This window comes from Eptatretus burgeri, chromosome 6 (genome assembly GCF_056783735.1).
Source record: "Eptatretus burgeri isolate ZD-2024b chromosome 6, Ebu_testis_v1, whole genome shotgun sequence".
Classification (NCBI taxonomy): domain Eukaryota; kingdom Metazoa; phylum Chordata; class Myxini; order Myxiniformes; family Myxinidae; genus Eptatretus; species Eptatretus burgeri.
Window position 1 is genome coordinate 64,327,467 of NC_140966.1, and position 17,062 is coordinate 64,344,528.

At 42.5% G+C, this 17,062-nt stretch overlaps 1 protein-coding gene across 17 annotated transcripts in view; it reads left to right on the forward strand.

Annotated features, from left to right (window-relative positions):
• LOC147024955 (growth arrest-specific protein 7-like) overlaps positions 1 to 17,062 on the forward strand; it is a 239,031-nt gene that overhangs the window by 130,274 nt on the left and 91,695 nt on the right. For 9 of the 17 annotated variants that reach the window (XM_085885421.1, XM_085885425.1, XM_085885426.1 and 6 more), the window contains one exon: positions 8,940 to 9,060. In XM_085885421.1, the coding sequence (XP_085741547.1) occupies positions 8,940 to 9,060 (121 nt within the window). Of the gene's footprint in view, positions 1 to 8,939; positions 9,075 to 17,062 lie in introns of all 17 variants that reach the window. The other 8 variants (XM_085885420.1, XM_085885422.1, XM_085885413.1 and 5 more) reach the window with 1 other exon arrangement.

The following is a 17,062-nucleotide window of genomic DNA, read 5'->3' on the forward strand; positions in this document are numbered from 1 at the left end:
GGCGAAGTGGGGGGTATGAGAAAGTGTATGAAAAAAGTGAGTGGATGAGAGATTAAAACGAGGCAGGATTATTGTGGTGACAAAGACGTAGAAGGGGTTGGGGAGGGCTCGTGTTATAATGGGAGAACAGTGCAGGAAGAGAAAGGAGAGAGAGAGGGGGAGAGAGCCAAGCGAGCAAAGGCATTTTCACTTTGAATGTGGAATTGTGTTGGGGCATTCCAATCCGTCTCGAGTCGCGTACTCCGCTATCCGGCAAACACGTCAGTTCAGCCATGGGGAGCCTCCATAATTAAAATTTCGCTTTGAGCTGCTTCGTGGTGCCAGTCAAGCATAGAGGTTCGGCAGTCTGTTCCACGGTGCCACAAACGCGACGACATTCCTTTTCCTCGGTGATACGTTAGCAGGATTTTAGTGTTCCCAGTTACACCAATGATAGATGTGCTGCATCTGTTACCTCCAAAATTATCCACTCCTTCGTGTAATTCAAGCCATTTTTAGGTTGATTGTAGGCGCAGATTGGTAGCTACTGTTTTCGGTTTCTCCCTGGAGCCTTGCCTGATGAATGTTCTTTTGGTTCTGTGTTCGGAGCTTCAGTAATGATTGTAGACCCTTGGGGTGGGCGGTGGGGTGCTATTAATTGATGAATTAGGAAACCTGCGAAGGAATTTACAAAGTTTCCCAAATTTATTACTGCTTGTGAAGTGTGAACACAACCTTAACATCGTAATCGCCCACATAAATGTTTGTTTGTTTGTTATTGACTTTGATTTTGACCTTGAAACAATATACTATTGTTATGCAAAGTGGTTTGTGTTTTTTTTTTGTTTTTTTTTTTAACCCGCTGCATTGACTCTAGTTCTGTATGCCGGTGTTTTCTGTACTGGTACTGATTCAAGTGTCAAAGTGTTTTGTTGCCTACCAGTGCTGTTGGACAATAAGCCAAGAACGTTTTAGGTGAAGATAAAACAAAGCATGTAGTCCACCAAGTTGTCATGGGAGCCGGGATTGAGCGCTGTTACCATGGTGACCATCTGCAAAGCAGCACCTAACCTGGGAAGAAAGCTTTCGATCATGACCTGAACTGGAGAAATGCCCTGAGCCTTTAGCTGGGATAGCTTCAACGAATCCCACAGGGTGTGCGTGGGAGGACACAACTGTGGGCACTGGTGTCAGGGGTAGAAACTGGGTCTTGTCACAAAGGCCTCAGTTTTACAGTCAAACGAAGCGGTGAGGGAAACAGAAAGGATGCCTTTGTATTCTTAGGTTTGTCACTATCTGTCTCCAAGGACGAATTTTGTGAGGGTGATAATAAGGCCACTATGAGCTTGGGCAACCATTTATCATCGGTGAAACTCGACAGCAGCTATGATGAGTGCAATGGCAGTTATTTCTTAAATTTTCAAACTTGTTTGCTTGGGGTTTTCTTGTATTTTTGTCACTGATGCTCAGAATAACAAATACGCTCGCAGGTCTCACTTGACTATTACCCGTTGGAGTGCCCAATTCACTGTACTTATGAATCTGTCACTTGGAGCACCAATTTGGGCTGGAATTTGGTGACGTTGACCACGTTACGTTGTCATAAAAGGTATCTTCCTTTATTTGATTGAGAAACCTGATTTTACTTTTGATTTTGGGTTTACAGTTAAAGACTTTGGGTTTGAGTAAGTAACATGAAGCCCGCTTTATACTTGGATGGGAGACATCCGTGCAAGGCAGGTTGTTGTTGGATAAGGAATGGTGAGATAGCTCATTTGGTAGCATGCTTACTCTGAGGTATCCGGTCATGGATCTGAGCCGACTGTGGAGTCTGCTCAGAGTAAAACTGCCTTCCAGGTTCTGATGGGGTTGCTGCATCTCAGAGCATGCCATCCTCTGGATTCTCAAAAATTTAAAAGAGTATGCCATTGTCTGCTCGTGGGCTAAATTCCTTCCTTGGAGTTGTTTTTACATATAATACGTAAGCCAAATGTAGAAGCTGCACAAAAAGGGATGTGGTTATTCCGTTTGGTTGGACAGATTAAGTTTATGGTAATAATCAGGTTAGTGCATCGAAGATCAGTAGATTTTGTGGTGTGAATGTGGCACAGTCACGGCCCATGGTGATGCTGAGATCCCGAGATTATTATCCTGTACGTTGTGTTGATTTGTCCATAGTCTCCTAATTTCCTTTGAATTCAGGTAAAGGTACGCCACTGTCACCTCATATCCTTGTCATTCATGCAATATATGATGTGCCAGCTCCTACATGAGATTTAATCTTTGTGGGAACAAAAAGACAGCTCTCAAATCGCTGCTTCTACCAGTCAGTAGATGCAGTTGTCAGCACAACTAACCATAGCGTAAGCAGTGGAAGCTGTACATTCTGGTACATAACAGCAGGTGTGTGATGCTCAAACGATCCCGTTTTATTCAGTTGTTCATCGATGAAAAAGTTTAAACTAACTCCTAATTATTAACTGCTTTCACTTTCTGCTGGATGCCGAGCTCTAATTTATCATTTGGAGTTATCTGGGACAATGTAACTGTCCCTTCCCTGGAGGAGTTGCAGGTTGACCCGGTTACATTTTGACTCGTAATGCGTGCTGCTACAAAACCTATGGGAAATGCGGCTGGATAATTGGTTGCTTTAACTTAATTGCTATCCAACAGTGAGCCAGCAAGAGGCAAACTTCATGTCTTTGCACCTAGTTTACTTTATCGCTGGATGACCATTGGGCACTGTTTTGGAATCCATCGAGCTGATATAATCATCACTCTATCTTCTTTAGTGGGTACAAGTCTTCTTTACGAGTTGTGCAAGAATCTTCATGATTGAAGGAAGGAGACCACCAAGAAGAAGAAGAAGAAGAAGAAGAAGAAGAAGAAGAAGAAGAAGACAGAAGTAGTCAATCTTTCAATCAATGGGTGTACTTGAATTTTTTTTAAAATAATGGAACTCCTGCTATTGCACACAAAGAAGGAAGGATGTGGTTTTTCTTGATCTTTCGGCCACAAAATTATGGAAGCATTGCACTTGCTTTCCCTGCATTGCTCAAGTTGTGGGACAAGGTAATGATTGGATGGTGCAAAGAAAGCACACAATTACCTTTGATCTGTCTTGTCTGGAATTGATTTTCACTCAACTCAATTATAAGCTGTCCGATTAGCCAGCATTGTCTGGTGGACGTTAAAGATCACATGGCGCATTTCAACAAAGAGTAGGTGACTTATTGCTAGTATCCTGGACAAATTCCAAGGATTCCTGTGCCAATCTACAGGGGCCACTGCAACAGCAGCACAGCCACACAACCTAGTCCTGAGCAATGATGCCACCAGCAGCCCTTGCTACATACGAGTATGAGAGAAGAAGTCGGGGGACATTAGATACGCATGGCAGACAATGCGCTCATGGAACATTGTCTGCCATGCGTTTCTAATGTACAATTTTATACCCTCATAGTGGCTGTTAAGCAGTGCATACATTCAAAGTTGATTGTTCCTTAATTCTCCCTGTCGTGGTATAAGCCAATGGTCATTCCATTAAACATATGGTTAGGAAAAGTTTATTATTGTGCTTACATTTGAGGTTTGTTGTGCAATTTTTTTTGAATCATGTTTCCCTGCCCCCCTAACTATTCACATCGAGCTGAGCATTGTAAATGGTGCATTGTCAGATTTAATATGTTGTTGTACCAACAGTGGGACTGGCAGGATGGCCTTAGAGGTATGCTTGCTTTATATGATTTGCAGCTTGCTCAGGAAAAACAGTCAATGAGGGCACAGACTCGGACATATAAAAAAACAATAGCAACAAAGAATAATTATGAGAGAAGAAATATAAAAATTTGAAAAGGAAATGTTGGAGGTCAAGTCCTACAATGAGTACTTGTATGTTCAAAAAATGTCAGAATTAGTGACCACCCCTTTCACTTTCCCATGCATCCACATACTTTTCTCTGATCCCCTGTCAACCTCCATTCCCTTTGTCAGTTAAAAGCTCGATGTTGTGGTACTTGTGGATCAGCATTAGTAAATGCCTGTAAAGGAACTATTAAAATTGACAGTTACATGTTATAACTTATAGGTTTTGTGTCGCACGGATTGTTTTAGCCAGCATTCGGCTGGCTTATATTAAATTTAAATATATAGGAAAAAAATATATAGGCTGAAAAATTGGAAACAATTTCTGGAAATTACATATTGTAATATAAACTGCTTGATGTAATCAGCTAATTTTGACTGTAGATGGCAGTATTGTATTGTAAACTGCCTGGTGAGATTTGTGAAGGTGCTAGAACGTTCAGACCAAACTTCTAGTATAGACTAGAATCGCATTTGCTTGAAGGCACGGGATTTCTCCGTGATGCTATATAAACCCGCGAGAGGGAGGTGTAGAGAGACGGGTGATAAGTGACGAGTCATGTGTTTCGATCATCCCATGCTAGATTTAACTCTTATGAGTGAATGAGGTGTTCATGTCCAGAGCAGTTGTTAACGCGTGGAACCGATTATAATCAGGCTGTTTAAAACTCATTAAGATTGTGTGTCGGGAAAGAATTCCTTTGAGCTCTCTAATCATCCTGAATGGCCAGCTATATGAGAGAGGACACCGAGATGGGAATCGATCGTTTGACAGCCACAGATGACGAGGTGAACACGTGTGAGTTGAGCCGGCCGGACACAGACACTGGGCAGGAACAACTCAATGTGGGAATTGGAGTTGGACATTGCATTGTATGTAATGGTGAACTTCCTTATTTGACTTTGTATCTGTTTATTTGAAATGCAAGTGTCAAAAATGTGATGCTGTTGATGTAATCATTGTTACATCACTCAGAAGTCACAGACACTAACTGACTGACTGACAAAGATCCATTCATTTGGTAGCTGACAGGTAAGCTCGTTCATAACCTTGGATTGCAATCGTTGGAGAACGCGCTGCGTTCGGCACCATGAACAACATACGTACACCAAAGGGAAGGAAAGCCCCCGCCACCCTTGTTTTTACCCCCGCCACCCTTATCTTAGATGTTTTCCCTCAACTTCCATTTTCTCCTCTATCCTCTCCCTTTTACTCCTTTTCTCAAATTCTTCCCCTCTTTTCTTTTCTAAATGTAATACAAGCAAATACAACCCATCGCTTCACTGACGGGAATATTAAGGATAACCACCATCCTGGCATAACCACTGTCTGGATCTGTCAAGGGAAGACAGCATGAGGGTAGGGCAAGGTAAGGCAATGTGAGGGGAGGGTCCTTCTGGACATAACCACCGTCTGGACAATAGGTACAGTAAGGGGGGAGAGAGAGGTGTGGAGGAGCGAGGAGGTAGGGAGACCAAGGAGGGGTGGGTAAGCGAGGAAGGAAAGGGGAATGAGGAGGGGTGTGGGAAGGGAAGGCAGCATGAAGGGAGGGGAAAGTGTGAGGGGAGGGGAAGGCAGCATGAGGGGAGGGTAAGGGAAGGCAATGTGAGGGGAGGGCAAGGTGTGTGAAGGGATGGTCTATCCAGAAATAACCACTGTCCAGACACGTATGGAGATAACCACCATCCAGACATAACCACCATCTGGGCATAACCGCCGTCCAGATATGTTTGGAGCCAGGAGGAGGGAGAGAGAGGAGAGAGAAATGGGAAGGGGAAGGGGAGGAAAGGGAAGGGGAGGAGAGGGGGAGGACAGAGGGGGGGGGGGTTCCAGCAGATGTGACACCCAGTTTAATGGCACACACATTGTTGAATCACCCTGCCTGTGAAACACCAGGACGACCGTTTATAGCTGGGTCAGGATTGGAACTTATGCTGGACAGCTTTGAGTGAATTTGCTTACCTCTTGGCTATCCTGCCGTGATGGTAATGAAACATTTTGTTTTTTTATTTTTATTATTTGTATTTACCTATGCTGAAGTGACTGCAGAACAACATGGGGCCATTGCAGGTGGTGAGTGGCCTCTGAACACTGTTGAAGTTGAACGATATACAGTATTCAGTGATGGTGTGAATATTGTAGAGCACTCGCCAAGTGGCTTAAGCACTCCAATGAAATGGTTGATAAGGAATGGCTCACTTGGCATGCGATTAGCAATTACTGAACCATCATATACACCTCCTGATGTATATCACCTCCCAGAGATACACCTCCCAGAGACGCCCAAAATATCAAATATATCTGAATTGGACAAAGGAACACTTTTTTTTAGCGGTCGGAACTGCTGCTAAATTCAATACTGGAGCTTAAATTTTGTAATTCAGCTTAGTTTAAGAGATTTTCGAGGTTACGGCATGTGCGGAAATGAAATAAAACCATAAATGCTGGCATCTCCTGGCGTTTATAAGCATTGCCAGCGATTCATAGCTATGATGAATAAGCATTCAATAATGAGTGAGGAAAGTGGGAAAAAATACTTTATCATAAAGAAATCGTTGCGGCCTGTTCCAAGTCAAGGCATAGTTGAGCAGGCCAAAGAAATTTGGCAGCTTCAGACGCCAGCGAGATAATCCAGGATTCGCCTTAAGACCCCAGAGAGCGAGGTGGTTGAGGATGATGCCTGATCAAGTAAATAATTAAATAAGGCCGTTAATTATCTTCAAAAGTGATGTTTTAATTAACCCAAACACCCAATTTTCACTCATGCACTTCCTTGGAGATCCCTTAGTATGCATACAAAGTTTCAGGCTGCTAGGTTTCATGGTTTTGGAGTTATGGAGGCGACACACACACACACACACACACACACACACACACACACACACACACACACACACACACACACACACACACACACACACACACACACAAACATTTATTGGTATTGACATAAGTGGCTCTTTGTCAGATACTAAGCTGGATTTTTTTGAGAACTATCTGAATAGTCTGGAGCAGCTGTTTGGTGTTTCTTCAGGAAGATGTTAATGTTTGTTGGCTGTTGTGATGATGATGAGCAAGCAACTCTCTAAGATAGGGGGATTCATGCTTGACTGCAAGTTGGCCAGATTTAAGTGATCCAGCAGTTGCCAGTTGCAGAACTCCTGTCCTGGCAAAGCTTTGCATATCATTAGAGCACAGAATTTGTGACATCCAGAGATAGTAAATGCTGCCAACCAGAAGGTAAAAAATAGGAATTTGGCCTGGGCACCAGCACACAAAGTCCTACTCTTGAAAAATATAACTATGGGATCCTTAATGTCAAAAGTGAGTCCCAGAACATGAGATGGGTGAAATATTTTCCAATGCAATGTCATAACTGGAGAGCTCCAGGACAATAGTTTGTAGTTTGATCCTATTCTTTCTGGAAATGAATCCAGAATAGACAACTTTGAGGTGAGTATACTTCCCCTTAGTTATCCTGCCACCCTTCATGAAGATTTAGCATTCAAAACAAGAGCGAGAATTGCTTTGCTATACATGCCCCCTCCTGACGTGATATTTTCTAAGTTCAAAAAGGGTATCACTGAGAAATTGATGAACCGCCCTGAAACTCGAGCTTGTACTATAACTTACCATAATAAAGCCATGTACCAAGTTTCAGTTGAATATGTTAAAGCGTATGAGGAAAAAAAGTCTGAAAAACCACAGGTGGGATGGACAGACAGAGAACAAACCTATAATCCATCCACCCATTGGGACCATACTCTGCAGAGAGCAACAGCGCTGCCAAAGCAGTCTCCAAGGTTATTGGGCACAATCCTGGATGGGTCGCAACTCCAACACAGGATACTTGAATGGCTCGATCATCCCAGCAAGCTGGTACTCATTTTGCCAACCTCAGAAGGATGACGAGCGGAGTCAACCACACCTGGTATTAATTCAATGGTTAAAAAAAGAGATTTGAATTCAGGACGCTAGGATCCCAGACCTACCACCCGAACCATAAGTCAATACCAGACATCTGAACCTTTCGTCCAGTCTGGTGAAACCGGTAGAGGACTAATAAATCCAGACTGCACCTATACTGGAACATGTTATTTATGACCAAGGGAAAAGCTGTTGCCCTGCCTCTTGCACAAATAATTTATCACATAATTCAACTGGTGCCACCATCATAAAAATTTTTTGTGGGTTTATCGATCACTATATCAGAAAGTATGATTTCATGTCACTATGATAAGTGGATGCCAAAAAATAATTAGAAACGTTCGTTTTTTAATGTGTAGACCCGTTATCACCGGCATGCTGGCCAAATTCCAAATTCACGTGCTGACTTTTGCTGACAAGGCAAAGGCAAACCACTTAATTTCATCCTTGCTGTGGGCTGCTTTGGCAGCACTGAACCTGCCTTCAGGCAGGGCACGAAGGATCTGAAGAATTCTTTGAACTTGATGACTGCCTGATTTAATGGAAATCCAAATCAGCTGGGAACTTTCCACCATCAAAGTTTTGACCCTTCAATCACAGAAACTTCATAAACAGCGGGTTCATAGCATTCGTTGTTTTTGAACGTCATCTAATCAGGTAGAAAACGAGGGAGAGGGAGAGAACGAGAGAAGCCGAAAGAATGTCGTGAATTTACCATGAATAGAAAAGATAGTTTACTTTACTGAGAGATTGCTCACCAAAATAAACAATCGATTACAGAGAGATCTGAAGATTCCTTTAATTTAATGACTACTTCATTTCATGGCCATCCAGAGAAGCAGTTGGGAACTGTCCATAATGTGCAGGTTTCAACCTTTTTAATCGCAAAACCTCTCCGAAATAGAGAGATTATAAACGATGACATAAATAATCTCTTGTGTTTTCTGCTGTACCTTTCTGACATTTTTGTGAAGATGGATTCTCCCAACTTCAAACTGTTCTTTGATATCCTGGTTGATTTTTAAACCTACGAATGGGTAAGGTGTCTGTTTACAAATGTCTAAACAAGTCAAAGTTAAGAAGTTTGATGAATTCCATGGGGATTATGGTTGGTTATTGGTGTCTAATTATTCCTGTTTCTTTGTTTTCTTTTCTTTATCTCTCACAGCCTCAACCTGCACATGATCCTGCAAAGATTGAGGAACCAACAGGCATTCCACTTCCCTGTGGCTGGCTCTGCTACACATCCCCCCATGGACTGAAATACTTTGTGAACAGCATCACCAATGGTGCGGGACCAATGGTGCGAGACCAGGCCTAGTGCCTGGCACACTGATGGTTGGGAACATAATCATTATTGGGCCTACTGCTTGATATTCTGGTGGGCAATATTAAACATGTTCCAACAGCTTGTACAACCACAGAGGATGTTTCTTATTAACAGTATATTATCTATATCTATCTCTACATCTACCTTTCTATCAATCTATCTCTCTGACAAATACGTATTTCAGCAGAATTAAATTATACACAGTATTCTCATCCATCGTTTCTTATTGGTTTGATAATGGAGCTAATGCATTGCTCCCTCAGATTATGATCTTGACCAGGGTGCTTGCATATGATGGTTTTGTGTTTTCAATTGATAAAGTGCAGTCTTTAGCATTGTGTCCACAATGGACAAGTATTGAAGTAATCTGCCCAATATAATTAACCTTTTAAAGTGCTATTTATGGGTATAGTGGTATGGACAACCCCGCCCAAAAGTGCGTTTTCACTATACAGGTGGATACCGATCTCGTTGGAGCTCATGCTCCACAAGTTAACCAAACGATCTACAATTTACACGAATCGACACCTGAGCAGTTGAACGGTATTCGTATTCCGTGCATGTTCTAACACACTAGTTACCAAACGCAGGATTATCACTACTTTAATTCTCCAAGAGTAATCGATTCACTCAAACCATCGATGAGGCAAAATGGCAGGATGACAAGGCGCATCACGTTTTTTTCAGAAATTAATAATTTATTACAGGCACAAAGCCACTGAATGAAATCCTGGACACCCAAAGACACAATTAACAATTATTAAACAAAATGCTTGTTATGCAAGAAACTAAACACTGGCTTTGCCGAAACAATCTTTTAATACTCACTGCACTTTTATTAATTTAAACTGTGTTCAGATTTTACAATGACGATTCCCCAAGGTTTGTTCACATGAAGGCTGAAACTGGAGGTGTTCGTATGCGAAAGACAGAAGGCGGGAAAATGTTTCTTACAATTAAAATGGTTTATTTAAAAATAATACAAAGATAAAGGTAGACTGGACATGCAATAAATGCCTGAACAGATCTGGCGGTCGACAGATACAAACAGGGATGATTATGGTACATGCAATCTTAAATCCAGGATAAATAAGGTCTAACACCAACCAACTAATGGCGCCAAATACCGCACTCTCATGAGAAACAAACGGGCAGGCAAGGACTTGACAGGCATGAGTTGGTCTCTGCGTCTACCATGACGGTGGCTTGAGCAGGCTCAGGAAATATAGGATGGCAGGGACAATGAGCGATGATGGTGGATACAACGTCCATGTCTCTCCAGAAGCTTCTTCCCATTGGGGTGGGGGTGGGGGGGGGAGAGAGAGATAGATAGAGAGAGAGAGAGATAGAGATAGAGATAGAGATAGAGATAGAGATAGAGATAGAGATAGAGATAGAGATAGAGATAGAGATATATATATACATATACATATACACAGTAATCCCCCGTTTCTCGCTGGAGTTACGTTCCAAACCTCCCCGCGCTAAGTGAAAATCCGTGATGAATGGACGCCTCCCCAAAAAATCGATTCGTCTGGTCTGGTCGGTTTGGGTTTGAGGTGCCTGAGATCGACTAGTCTGGTCTGGTCGGTTTGGCAGTGATTGGGTTTGAGGTGCCGGAGATCGACTAGTCTGGTCTGGTCGGTTTGGCAGTGATTGGGTTTGAGGTGCCGGATATCGACTAGTCTGGTCTGGTCGGTTTTGAGGTCCTGGGTATGAGCAGTGCTCGTCCAACGGCGGCAAACCTTTTTCCTTCCCGAAGCATATCTCGAGCACCTTTACCTTAACCTTCTCCTGGAGCGTCCCAGGACCTTCCTCTGGCGCTTCGGTTCCTTGCCAGAAGCCTTAGAATGTGCAGGGCATTTGGGCGGCATCGTGGGGCTTGGAGAAAAAAACGTAGAAAATATTTGTATTTCACAAGCGAAACTTTGTCTCGTGCTTTGTGTGACGAGTCGAGCACCAAGCGTTATAATTTATTGCTTAAATAATTTATATTTTATATATTATCACCAGGGGAATCCAAAGAAAAAATTAGTTACGTTCCAAGGGAAAACCCGCAATGAACCGGGGACGCGCGATAGGTGAACCGCGATGAAGCGGGGGTTGACTGTTTTCATATATATATATATATATATATATATATATATATATATATATATATATATATATATATATATATATACCGGTATATATATATATATATATATGAAGACACAAGGGGAAAACCAGAGATGTCAGGATAAGTCAATTTTGAAGAAACTGAAAAAAAGTTTCAAGACTTTGGTGGACTGTTTAATAATTGTCATATAGATTTCTTTTCCAGTAAAAGGAAGAGTGATCATTGGCCGATCAAATTAAGCATGTAGCATTTGCCAATCTTCTGTGTTATTTAATTTAAGAGCAAAGAACAAATCAATGTTGCAAACTGACATCACTGGTTATTCCCTTGTTTAATAATCACCATGCAATTTTAACCCAGGATGTGAAGCAAATTCATGCTTGTTGGTTATTAGCATACATTACATGACTTTGGTGATCACAGATTATTTTTTTCAACATTAAACGGTCATTGTTTTTTGTTTGATTGGTGTTCAACGCCATACTCAAGGGTATTTCGCTTAGATGACGACGGATTCTCCATTTCTTACTCCGTACTACTTAATATGATGGAAAACCGGGAGGAAACCAAGGATAAACCACCCCCGCGATAGCCGAAGTCACCTCATGTGACTCCCTCTTATACCAAAGCAGGTTGATTGGGTGGTGGGTACATCGAATGAGGATGGGTACTCAGACGCGCTAACCATTAAGCCACGGCGTGGGTCCCATAAAAGTCACAATAAAGGTTTGACCAGGCTTGAACCACAATATGCACCAACTACAGAGCCCATGATATAACCAAATAGGCTATTGTAGTGCTCAGAGTTTCTGCTGTGAAAGTTTTACAACCTTTCATTTTTTAGTTTCTCAACTCTGAATATTATGGTGGAACAGTTAACATGAATGAAAGGGAGATAACCAGGAGTAAAGTACTGACAACTCGGTTTCTACTTGTTCAGCTTTGACAACACTTGTTTTTTCATTGTACGGCTAAACGTTATGCCATATTAATTATGTGACACCCCTGGTTATTTGTTAAAGTAATATTGTGAGAGGAAACCTTATGTTGCCAACTATTGGCAGGTGCAATAACCCTGAAGTTTATAAAAAGTGACATCTCTGGTCCTTCCCTTTGTGGTCTTCATATATATATGTATATATAAATATATATATATATATATATATATATATATATATATATATATATATATATATATATATATATATATATATATATATATATATATATATATATATATATATATATATATATATCTATTACCTCTGCAGAGGTCCTACTGCAACTGTCTTGCACATATGCGGCCACTGCCCTTTCCACCTCCGGGACTGTCCTTATACATGGTGGAACCCTCTCATTGACTGCTCACTTCCAGCACTGCCTTTTATGGCCACCCTGTGCCTCTTCAGGACGACACAGCTCACTTTGCTACCGTGGCCTACAGTTTTCTGGCCAAACGGCTCATGCAATTCCCTTTATAAGCACAATGCACTTTCCATGTTCCTTTATCAACAAATCCTTGATCTGACCTTGCCTGTGACAGGAGTTTTTAAAGAATAATATTACCCTAATCTGCTGAGAGGTTCACACTCACCATCTCCTTGGTGCACATTTAACCGTATGACTTACCTCTACAGATATCTCATGCAAGGGTAAATCTAACTGACTTGATCACATGGTCCATCCTATTGTAAATGCATTCTTGCTCTGGATCTCCCCTCTCTTCCATGTCACAGTACTGTGTGAACACAAATGGTAGTTGAGGCATTATAACTAACTGCTGCTCCCGACCCCATAAACTTTCTTTGCCATAGTAGAGTTCCATCTGATTTTATACTCTCCGTCAGTAAAGCAAGAATTCCAATGTTTTTGTTACGAGTCTACCATCGTTTTTGCTGCCAGTATTCCAGAGTATTTTTGCTGCAATTATGTGGTCAGGATCTGAGATCTGTGACGCGGTGCTGAGCTGACTCCCATCCCATTCCCGTAAGGAAATGGGGGTGAGGAACTCCTCACCTCTCCCTCAACACACTGGAACATAGTTCAGGCCTGGCCAGACCACCACATGGGACTCGAGGCTGTGGAGGCACTCCAGGATCCGGAGGATTGGCACTTGGGGATCTACTCCCCTTCCTGATTTCCACTGGGTCTGGAGACGTGGACGCTGCCTCATGACGTGCCCAGTGATGGTTTCTGGTGCAAAACCCGGCAGGTTATCATTTGGTCTCAAAGATCATCTGGCATCAACGGGAAGCATGGAACTGAACCGCCGAAGGGAGTGAGGGTCAGACGCGTGATAAAATAGGAGTGGGGGAACCATCGGTGGAGTTTAGGCATTCAGCCTTTTCACGTGCGGTATCAGCAGTGCGGCCATTTGAGGTAAGGGAGGGGATGGAGGGGGAACATACACCAGAAACAGATTTGATTAGATGCCACCAGGATTTGGAGGAGGGAGAGAGGCTTGAGAGTTCAGACTTGAGATGAGAAAGATGTCGTTTTCTGTCTCTCCTGAGGGTAGATACACACTTGTTCCAAGCTTTATGGAAGGAACTGAGATTACCCTCAGTTGGGTTTGCTTTCCATGACGCAAAGGTAAGTTGTTTCAGGACAACTGCCTCACCACAAGCTTCAGTGAACAATGGGTGGGAGGAAGGGTAGGACAACTGAAGATGAGAGGAGATAAATCTGTTCATGAGAGAGCAAGTTTCTTTGAAAGAATTCCCAGGATGAGTTGATGTTGGACAAAGTATCGATGGGAGACCAGTCTTGAAGTTTGATGGTTGCTTGGAGACCCTGCCAGTCAGCCTGAGTAAACTGCCAGACTCGATGGCGCTGAGGTGGTTCTCTGATAACAGCCAGACAGATGTCCACTTTGACAAGCACGTGGTCAGAAGAACCGATTGGAGCGGAGGAAGAACAGCAGATATTTTCATGGAAATTTGTCAAAATCAGATCCAGAATAGATGGAGTACCATTGGTTGAGATCCGGGTCGTGAAATTGACCAATTGAGTCAGTCCCAATAAGTCGCAGAAGTCTTTTGCTGAAGTGCCATGACAGGTGAGAGAGGTACCCACATCTAGCCAACTGGCATGATGACAATTGAAGTCGCCACTTATGAGGAAGAGTTCAGATGAGAGGATAGAAGTTGGTCCATGTTTTCGGATAGTGAGGTGTAGATGGAGTCATCACTGTTTGGTGGACGGTACAGTACACATATAAACATGAGGTGAGAGTGGAGGGGAAGCTGTAGCCAGAGTTATCCTGGGGGTGTGGGGAGTGAGGGCAGTGCATAGAGAGTGAGGAATAGAGTCTTTGATGAAGAGAGCAACTCCTCCACCAGGCCGAGGCTCAGGTCTGTCATACCGGAGGAGGGAGTAACCAGGGAGAGATACTTGGGAGTCAGAGACGTCTTGTGAGAGGAAAGTTTCTGTTCGGCAGATTATGTCTGGTTTGTCAGTGGCAACCTGTATGGAAAGATCTGTCAAGTTTGTGCGAAGGCCCTGGATATTTGAGTTCCTCACTGTTGATGAAGAGGGAGGGGAGGAGGCTTTGGGTGCCAGGGAGGAGGGGGAGGTAAGGAGAGTTGTTGAAAGAGTGTCTGGGATTGCAGAAGAGCTTGGGGAGGGAGCCGGATGAGGAGGAGAAAAGGCTCTGTGGTGCTGGGTTGAGGTACAGTGAGGAGTAATAAGAGAGGGGGAAGAAGGCAGTTGAGGACTTGAGGAGGGAGAGTGATGAAATGGAGGAGAGAGAGCAAGGGAAGGAGGCAGCTTGGAGAGGTGAGGGGGAAGCTTGGAGGGGGAAGAGTGTGATGGTTGCTTTGAGAGGGAGGAGTGAGAGGGTGAGTTGGCATTGAAGTTGGAAAATAATGATGATTGAAGGAAAGCGAACATGCAAAGCAAACTGGGTTTAAAAATTTTTTTAGTTCAGAAATGCGACTAAACATATTTCTTGATGGATGCATTAAAGATGAATTAAGAGAATGGAGAGAAGAAACATTGTAACAGTTGGATTTTTTTATACAAGGTATGAATGAATGGTTGAATTGAGAGCAGTCTGTTTAAATAGAAAAAGAGTTGTGAATTATGATACAGTGAAAAGTACCACACGTGTGAAAGAGGAAGATGAAGCATTATGAGAGATCATTTTTATTATTGCTATTATTATTTTTTGATAGAGATTGCATAAGATTCGGTGAAGGAAAGGTTGAAGAAAAGATGGTGAATTTGGATCGGAAAACTCAGCGGTTGGAAACAGATCATGTGGTTACGGGAGGTGTATAGGTAAAAGTGAACTTATTTATTTATTTTTATTATCTTGCCAAAACGAAGTTTTGCAAGATATGTTAGTCAGCTTGTATGTTTTTATTTTATTTTTTTGTTTGTCTGTAATCACGTATAAAAAATTCTGCAGAGCACAGTTTTCATCGGAAATTTTTGTAACTTCGCATATCAGAGGCCTATAGAGGTCCCTTTCAGTGCACAAAATTTTGAAGGTCAAGGTCACTTTGGCGCAAATCAGGGGAGTCGACGAAACCCTTATTTTTTGAGTAATTTTGATCGGATCGTCTTCAAACTTCATGGGAATATAGTTGATGGTCTGGCGCTCAGCTGATGAATTATTGGTGGCGATTGGCCTTGACCTTCATGGTTAGCGCCTGAGGTCAAACATATTTGACCCTAAGGTCAAATTTTCAAGTTTTAGGAACCATATCGTGTAGTACCTCAAATTGAACACCTCGAGTGCTTTCTAGATATGTCAAGCTTGAGACATTATGATGTCATTTGGTGACGTTATGAGGCAAAAGCATATTTTTCATGGTTACTCTGTAGAACGATTCTCATCAGAATCTCTCGTAGGCAGATATTCCTCAAGGAGTCGCTCCTGGTGGATAGCAGCTCTGTTCACCTCAGTGTGACCTTAAAGAAGTCACACGTGGTCACCTTTTGGCAAGATACGGGTCACCCTGCGGGTGACATTGGTTTATTTTTATTTTGAAAATAAGGATTGCGTAAGATTCGCAAAAGGAAAGGTTGAAGTAAAATCGTGGAGACGTATAGTAAATTTGGAACAGTAAACACAGAGTGATACTGATGGATCAATGAAAAGTACCAGGAAGAGTACAGAGAGAGAGACAGAGAGAGACAGAGAGAGACAGAGAGAGACAGAGAGAGACAGAGAGAGACAGAGAGAGAGACAGAGAGAGACAGAGAGAGAGAGAGAGAGAGAGAGAGAGAGTGAGACAGACACAGAGAGAGGGACATACAGAGAGACACGTGGTTTCAGGAGGTGTATAATTGGGAAGGATGTTAGGGGGTTTTTTTTTGATGGATTTTTGAAGAATTAGATAAGATTGGAGAATGGAAGGTTGTAGGAAGAAATTGTGAAGGTAATGGTGAGAGTGGGTCAGCTCAAATAGAACAAAGATGGTGTGCCAGCAGCAGGAGGAGGAGGAAGAAGAAGAAGATTCAGAATCGGTACTCGTGGGTATGCAGGGAGAAAGGTTTTTTTGTTGTTGTTATTTATTAAAAATTTAAGACAATAAACAGTGTATTGTTGGGAGGGATAGACGGGAGGGCGTTGGGAAAAGTGGGGAAAATAGGAATTGATGGTAACAGGGAGAGAATACAAATAAAGTGATCGTACACCGAGATGAGAAGGACGGGTAGGCCTCAAGAAGCCCGATAAGACAAGGTCGAATAACTCAGAAAATAGCACGATTTTTGAAATAAAACCGAACTAAGAACACACAGTAAACATGAAGGTGAGAAAATAAACAGTTAAAACGTTACAAATAACGACCGGAAACTTAGCTTTGAGAAAGTCGGCAGAGACGCCTGAGAG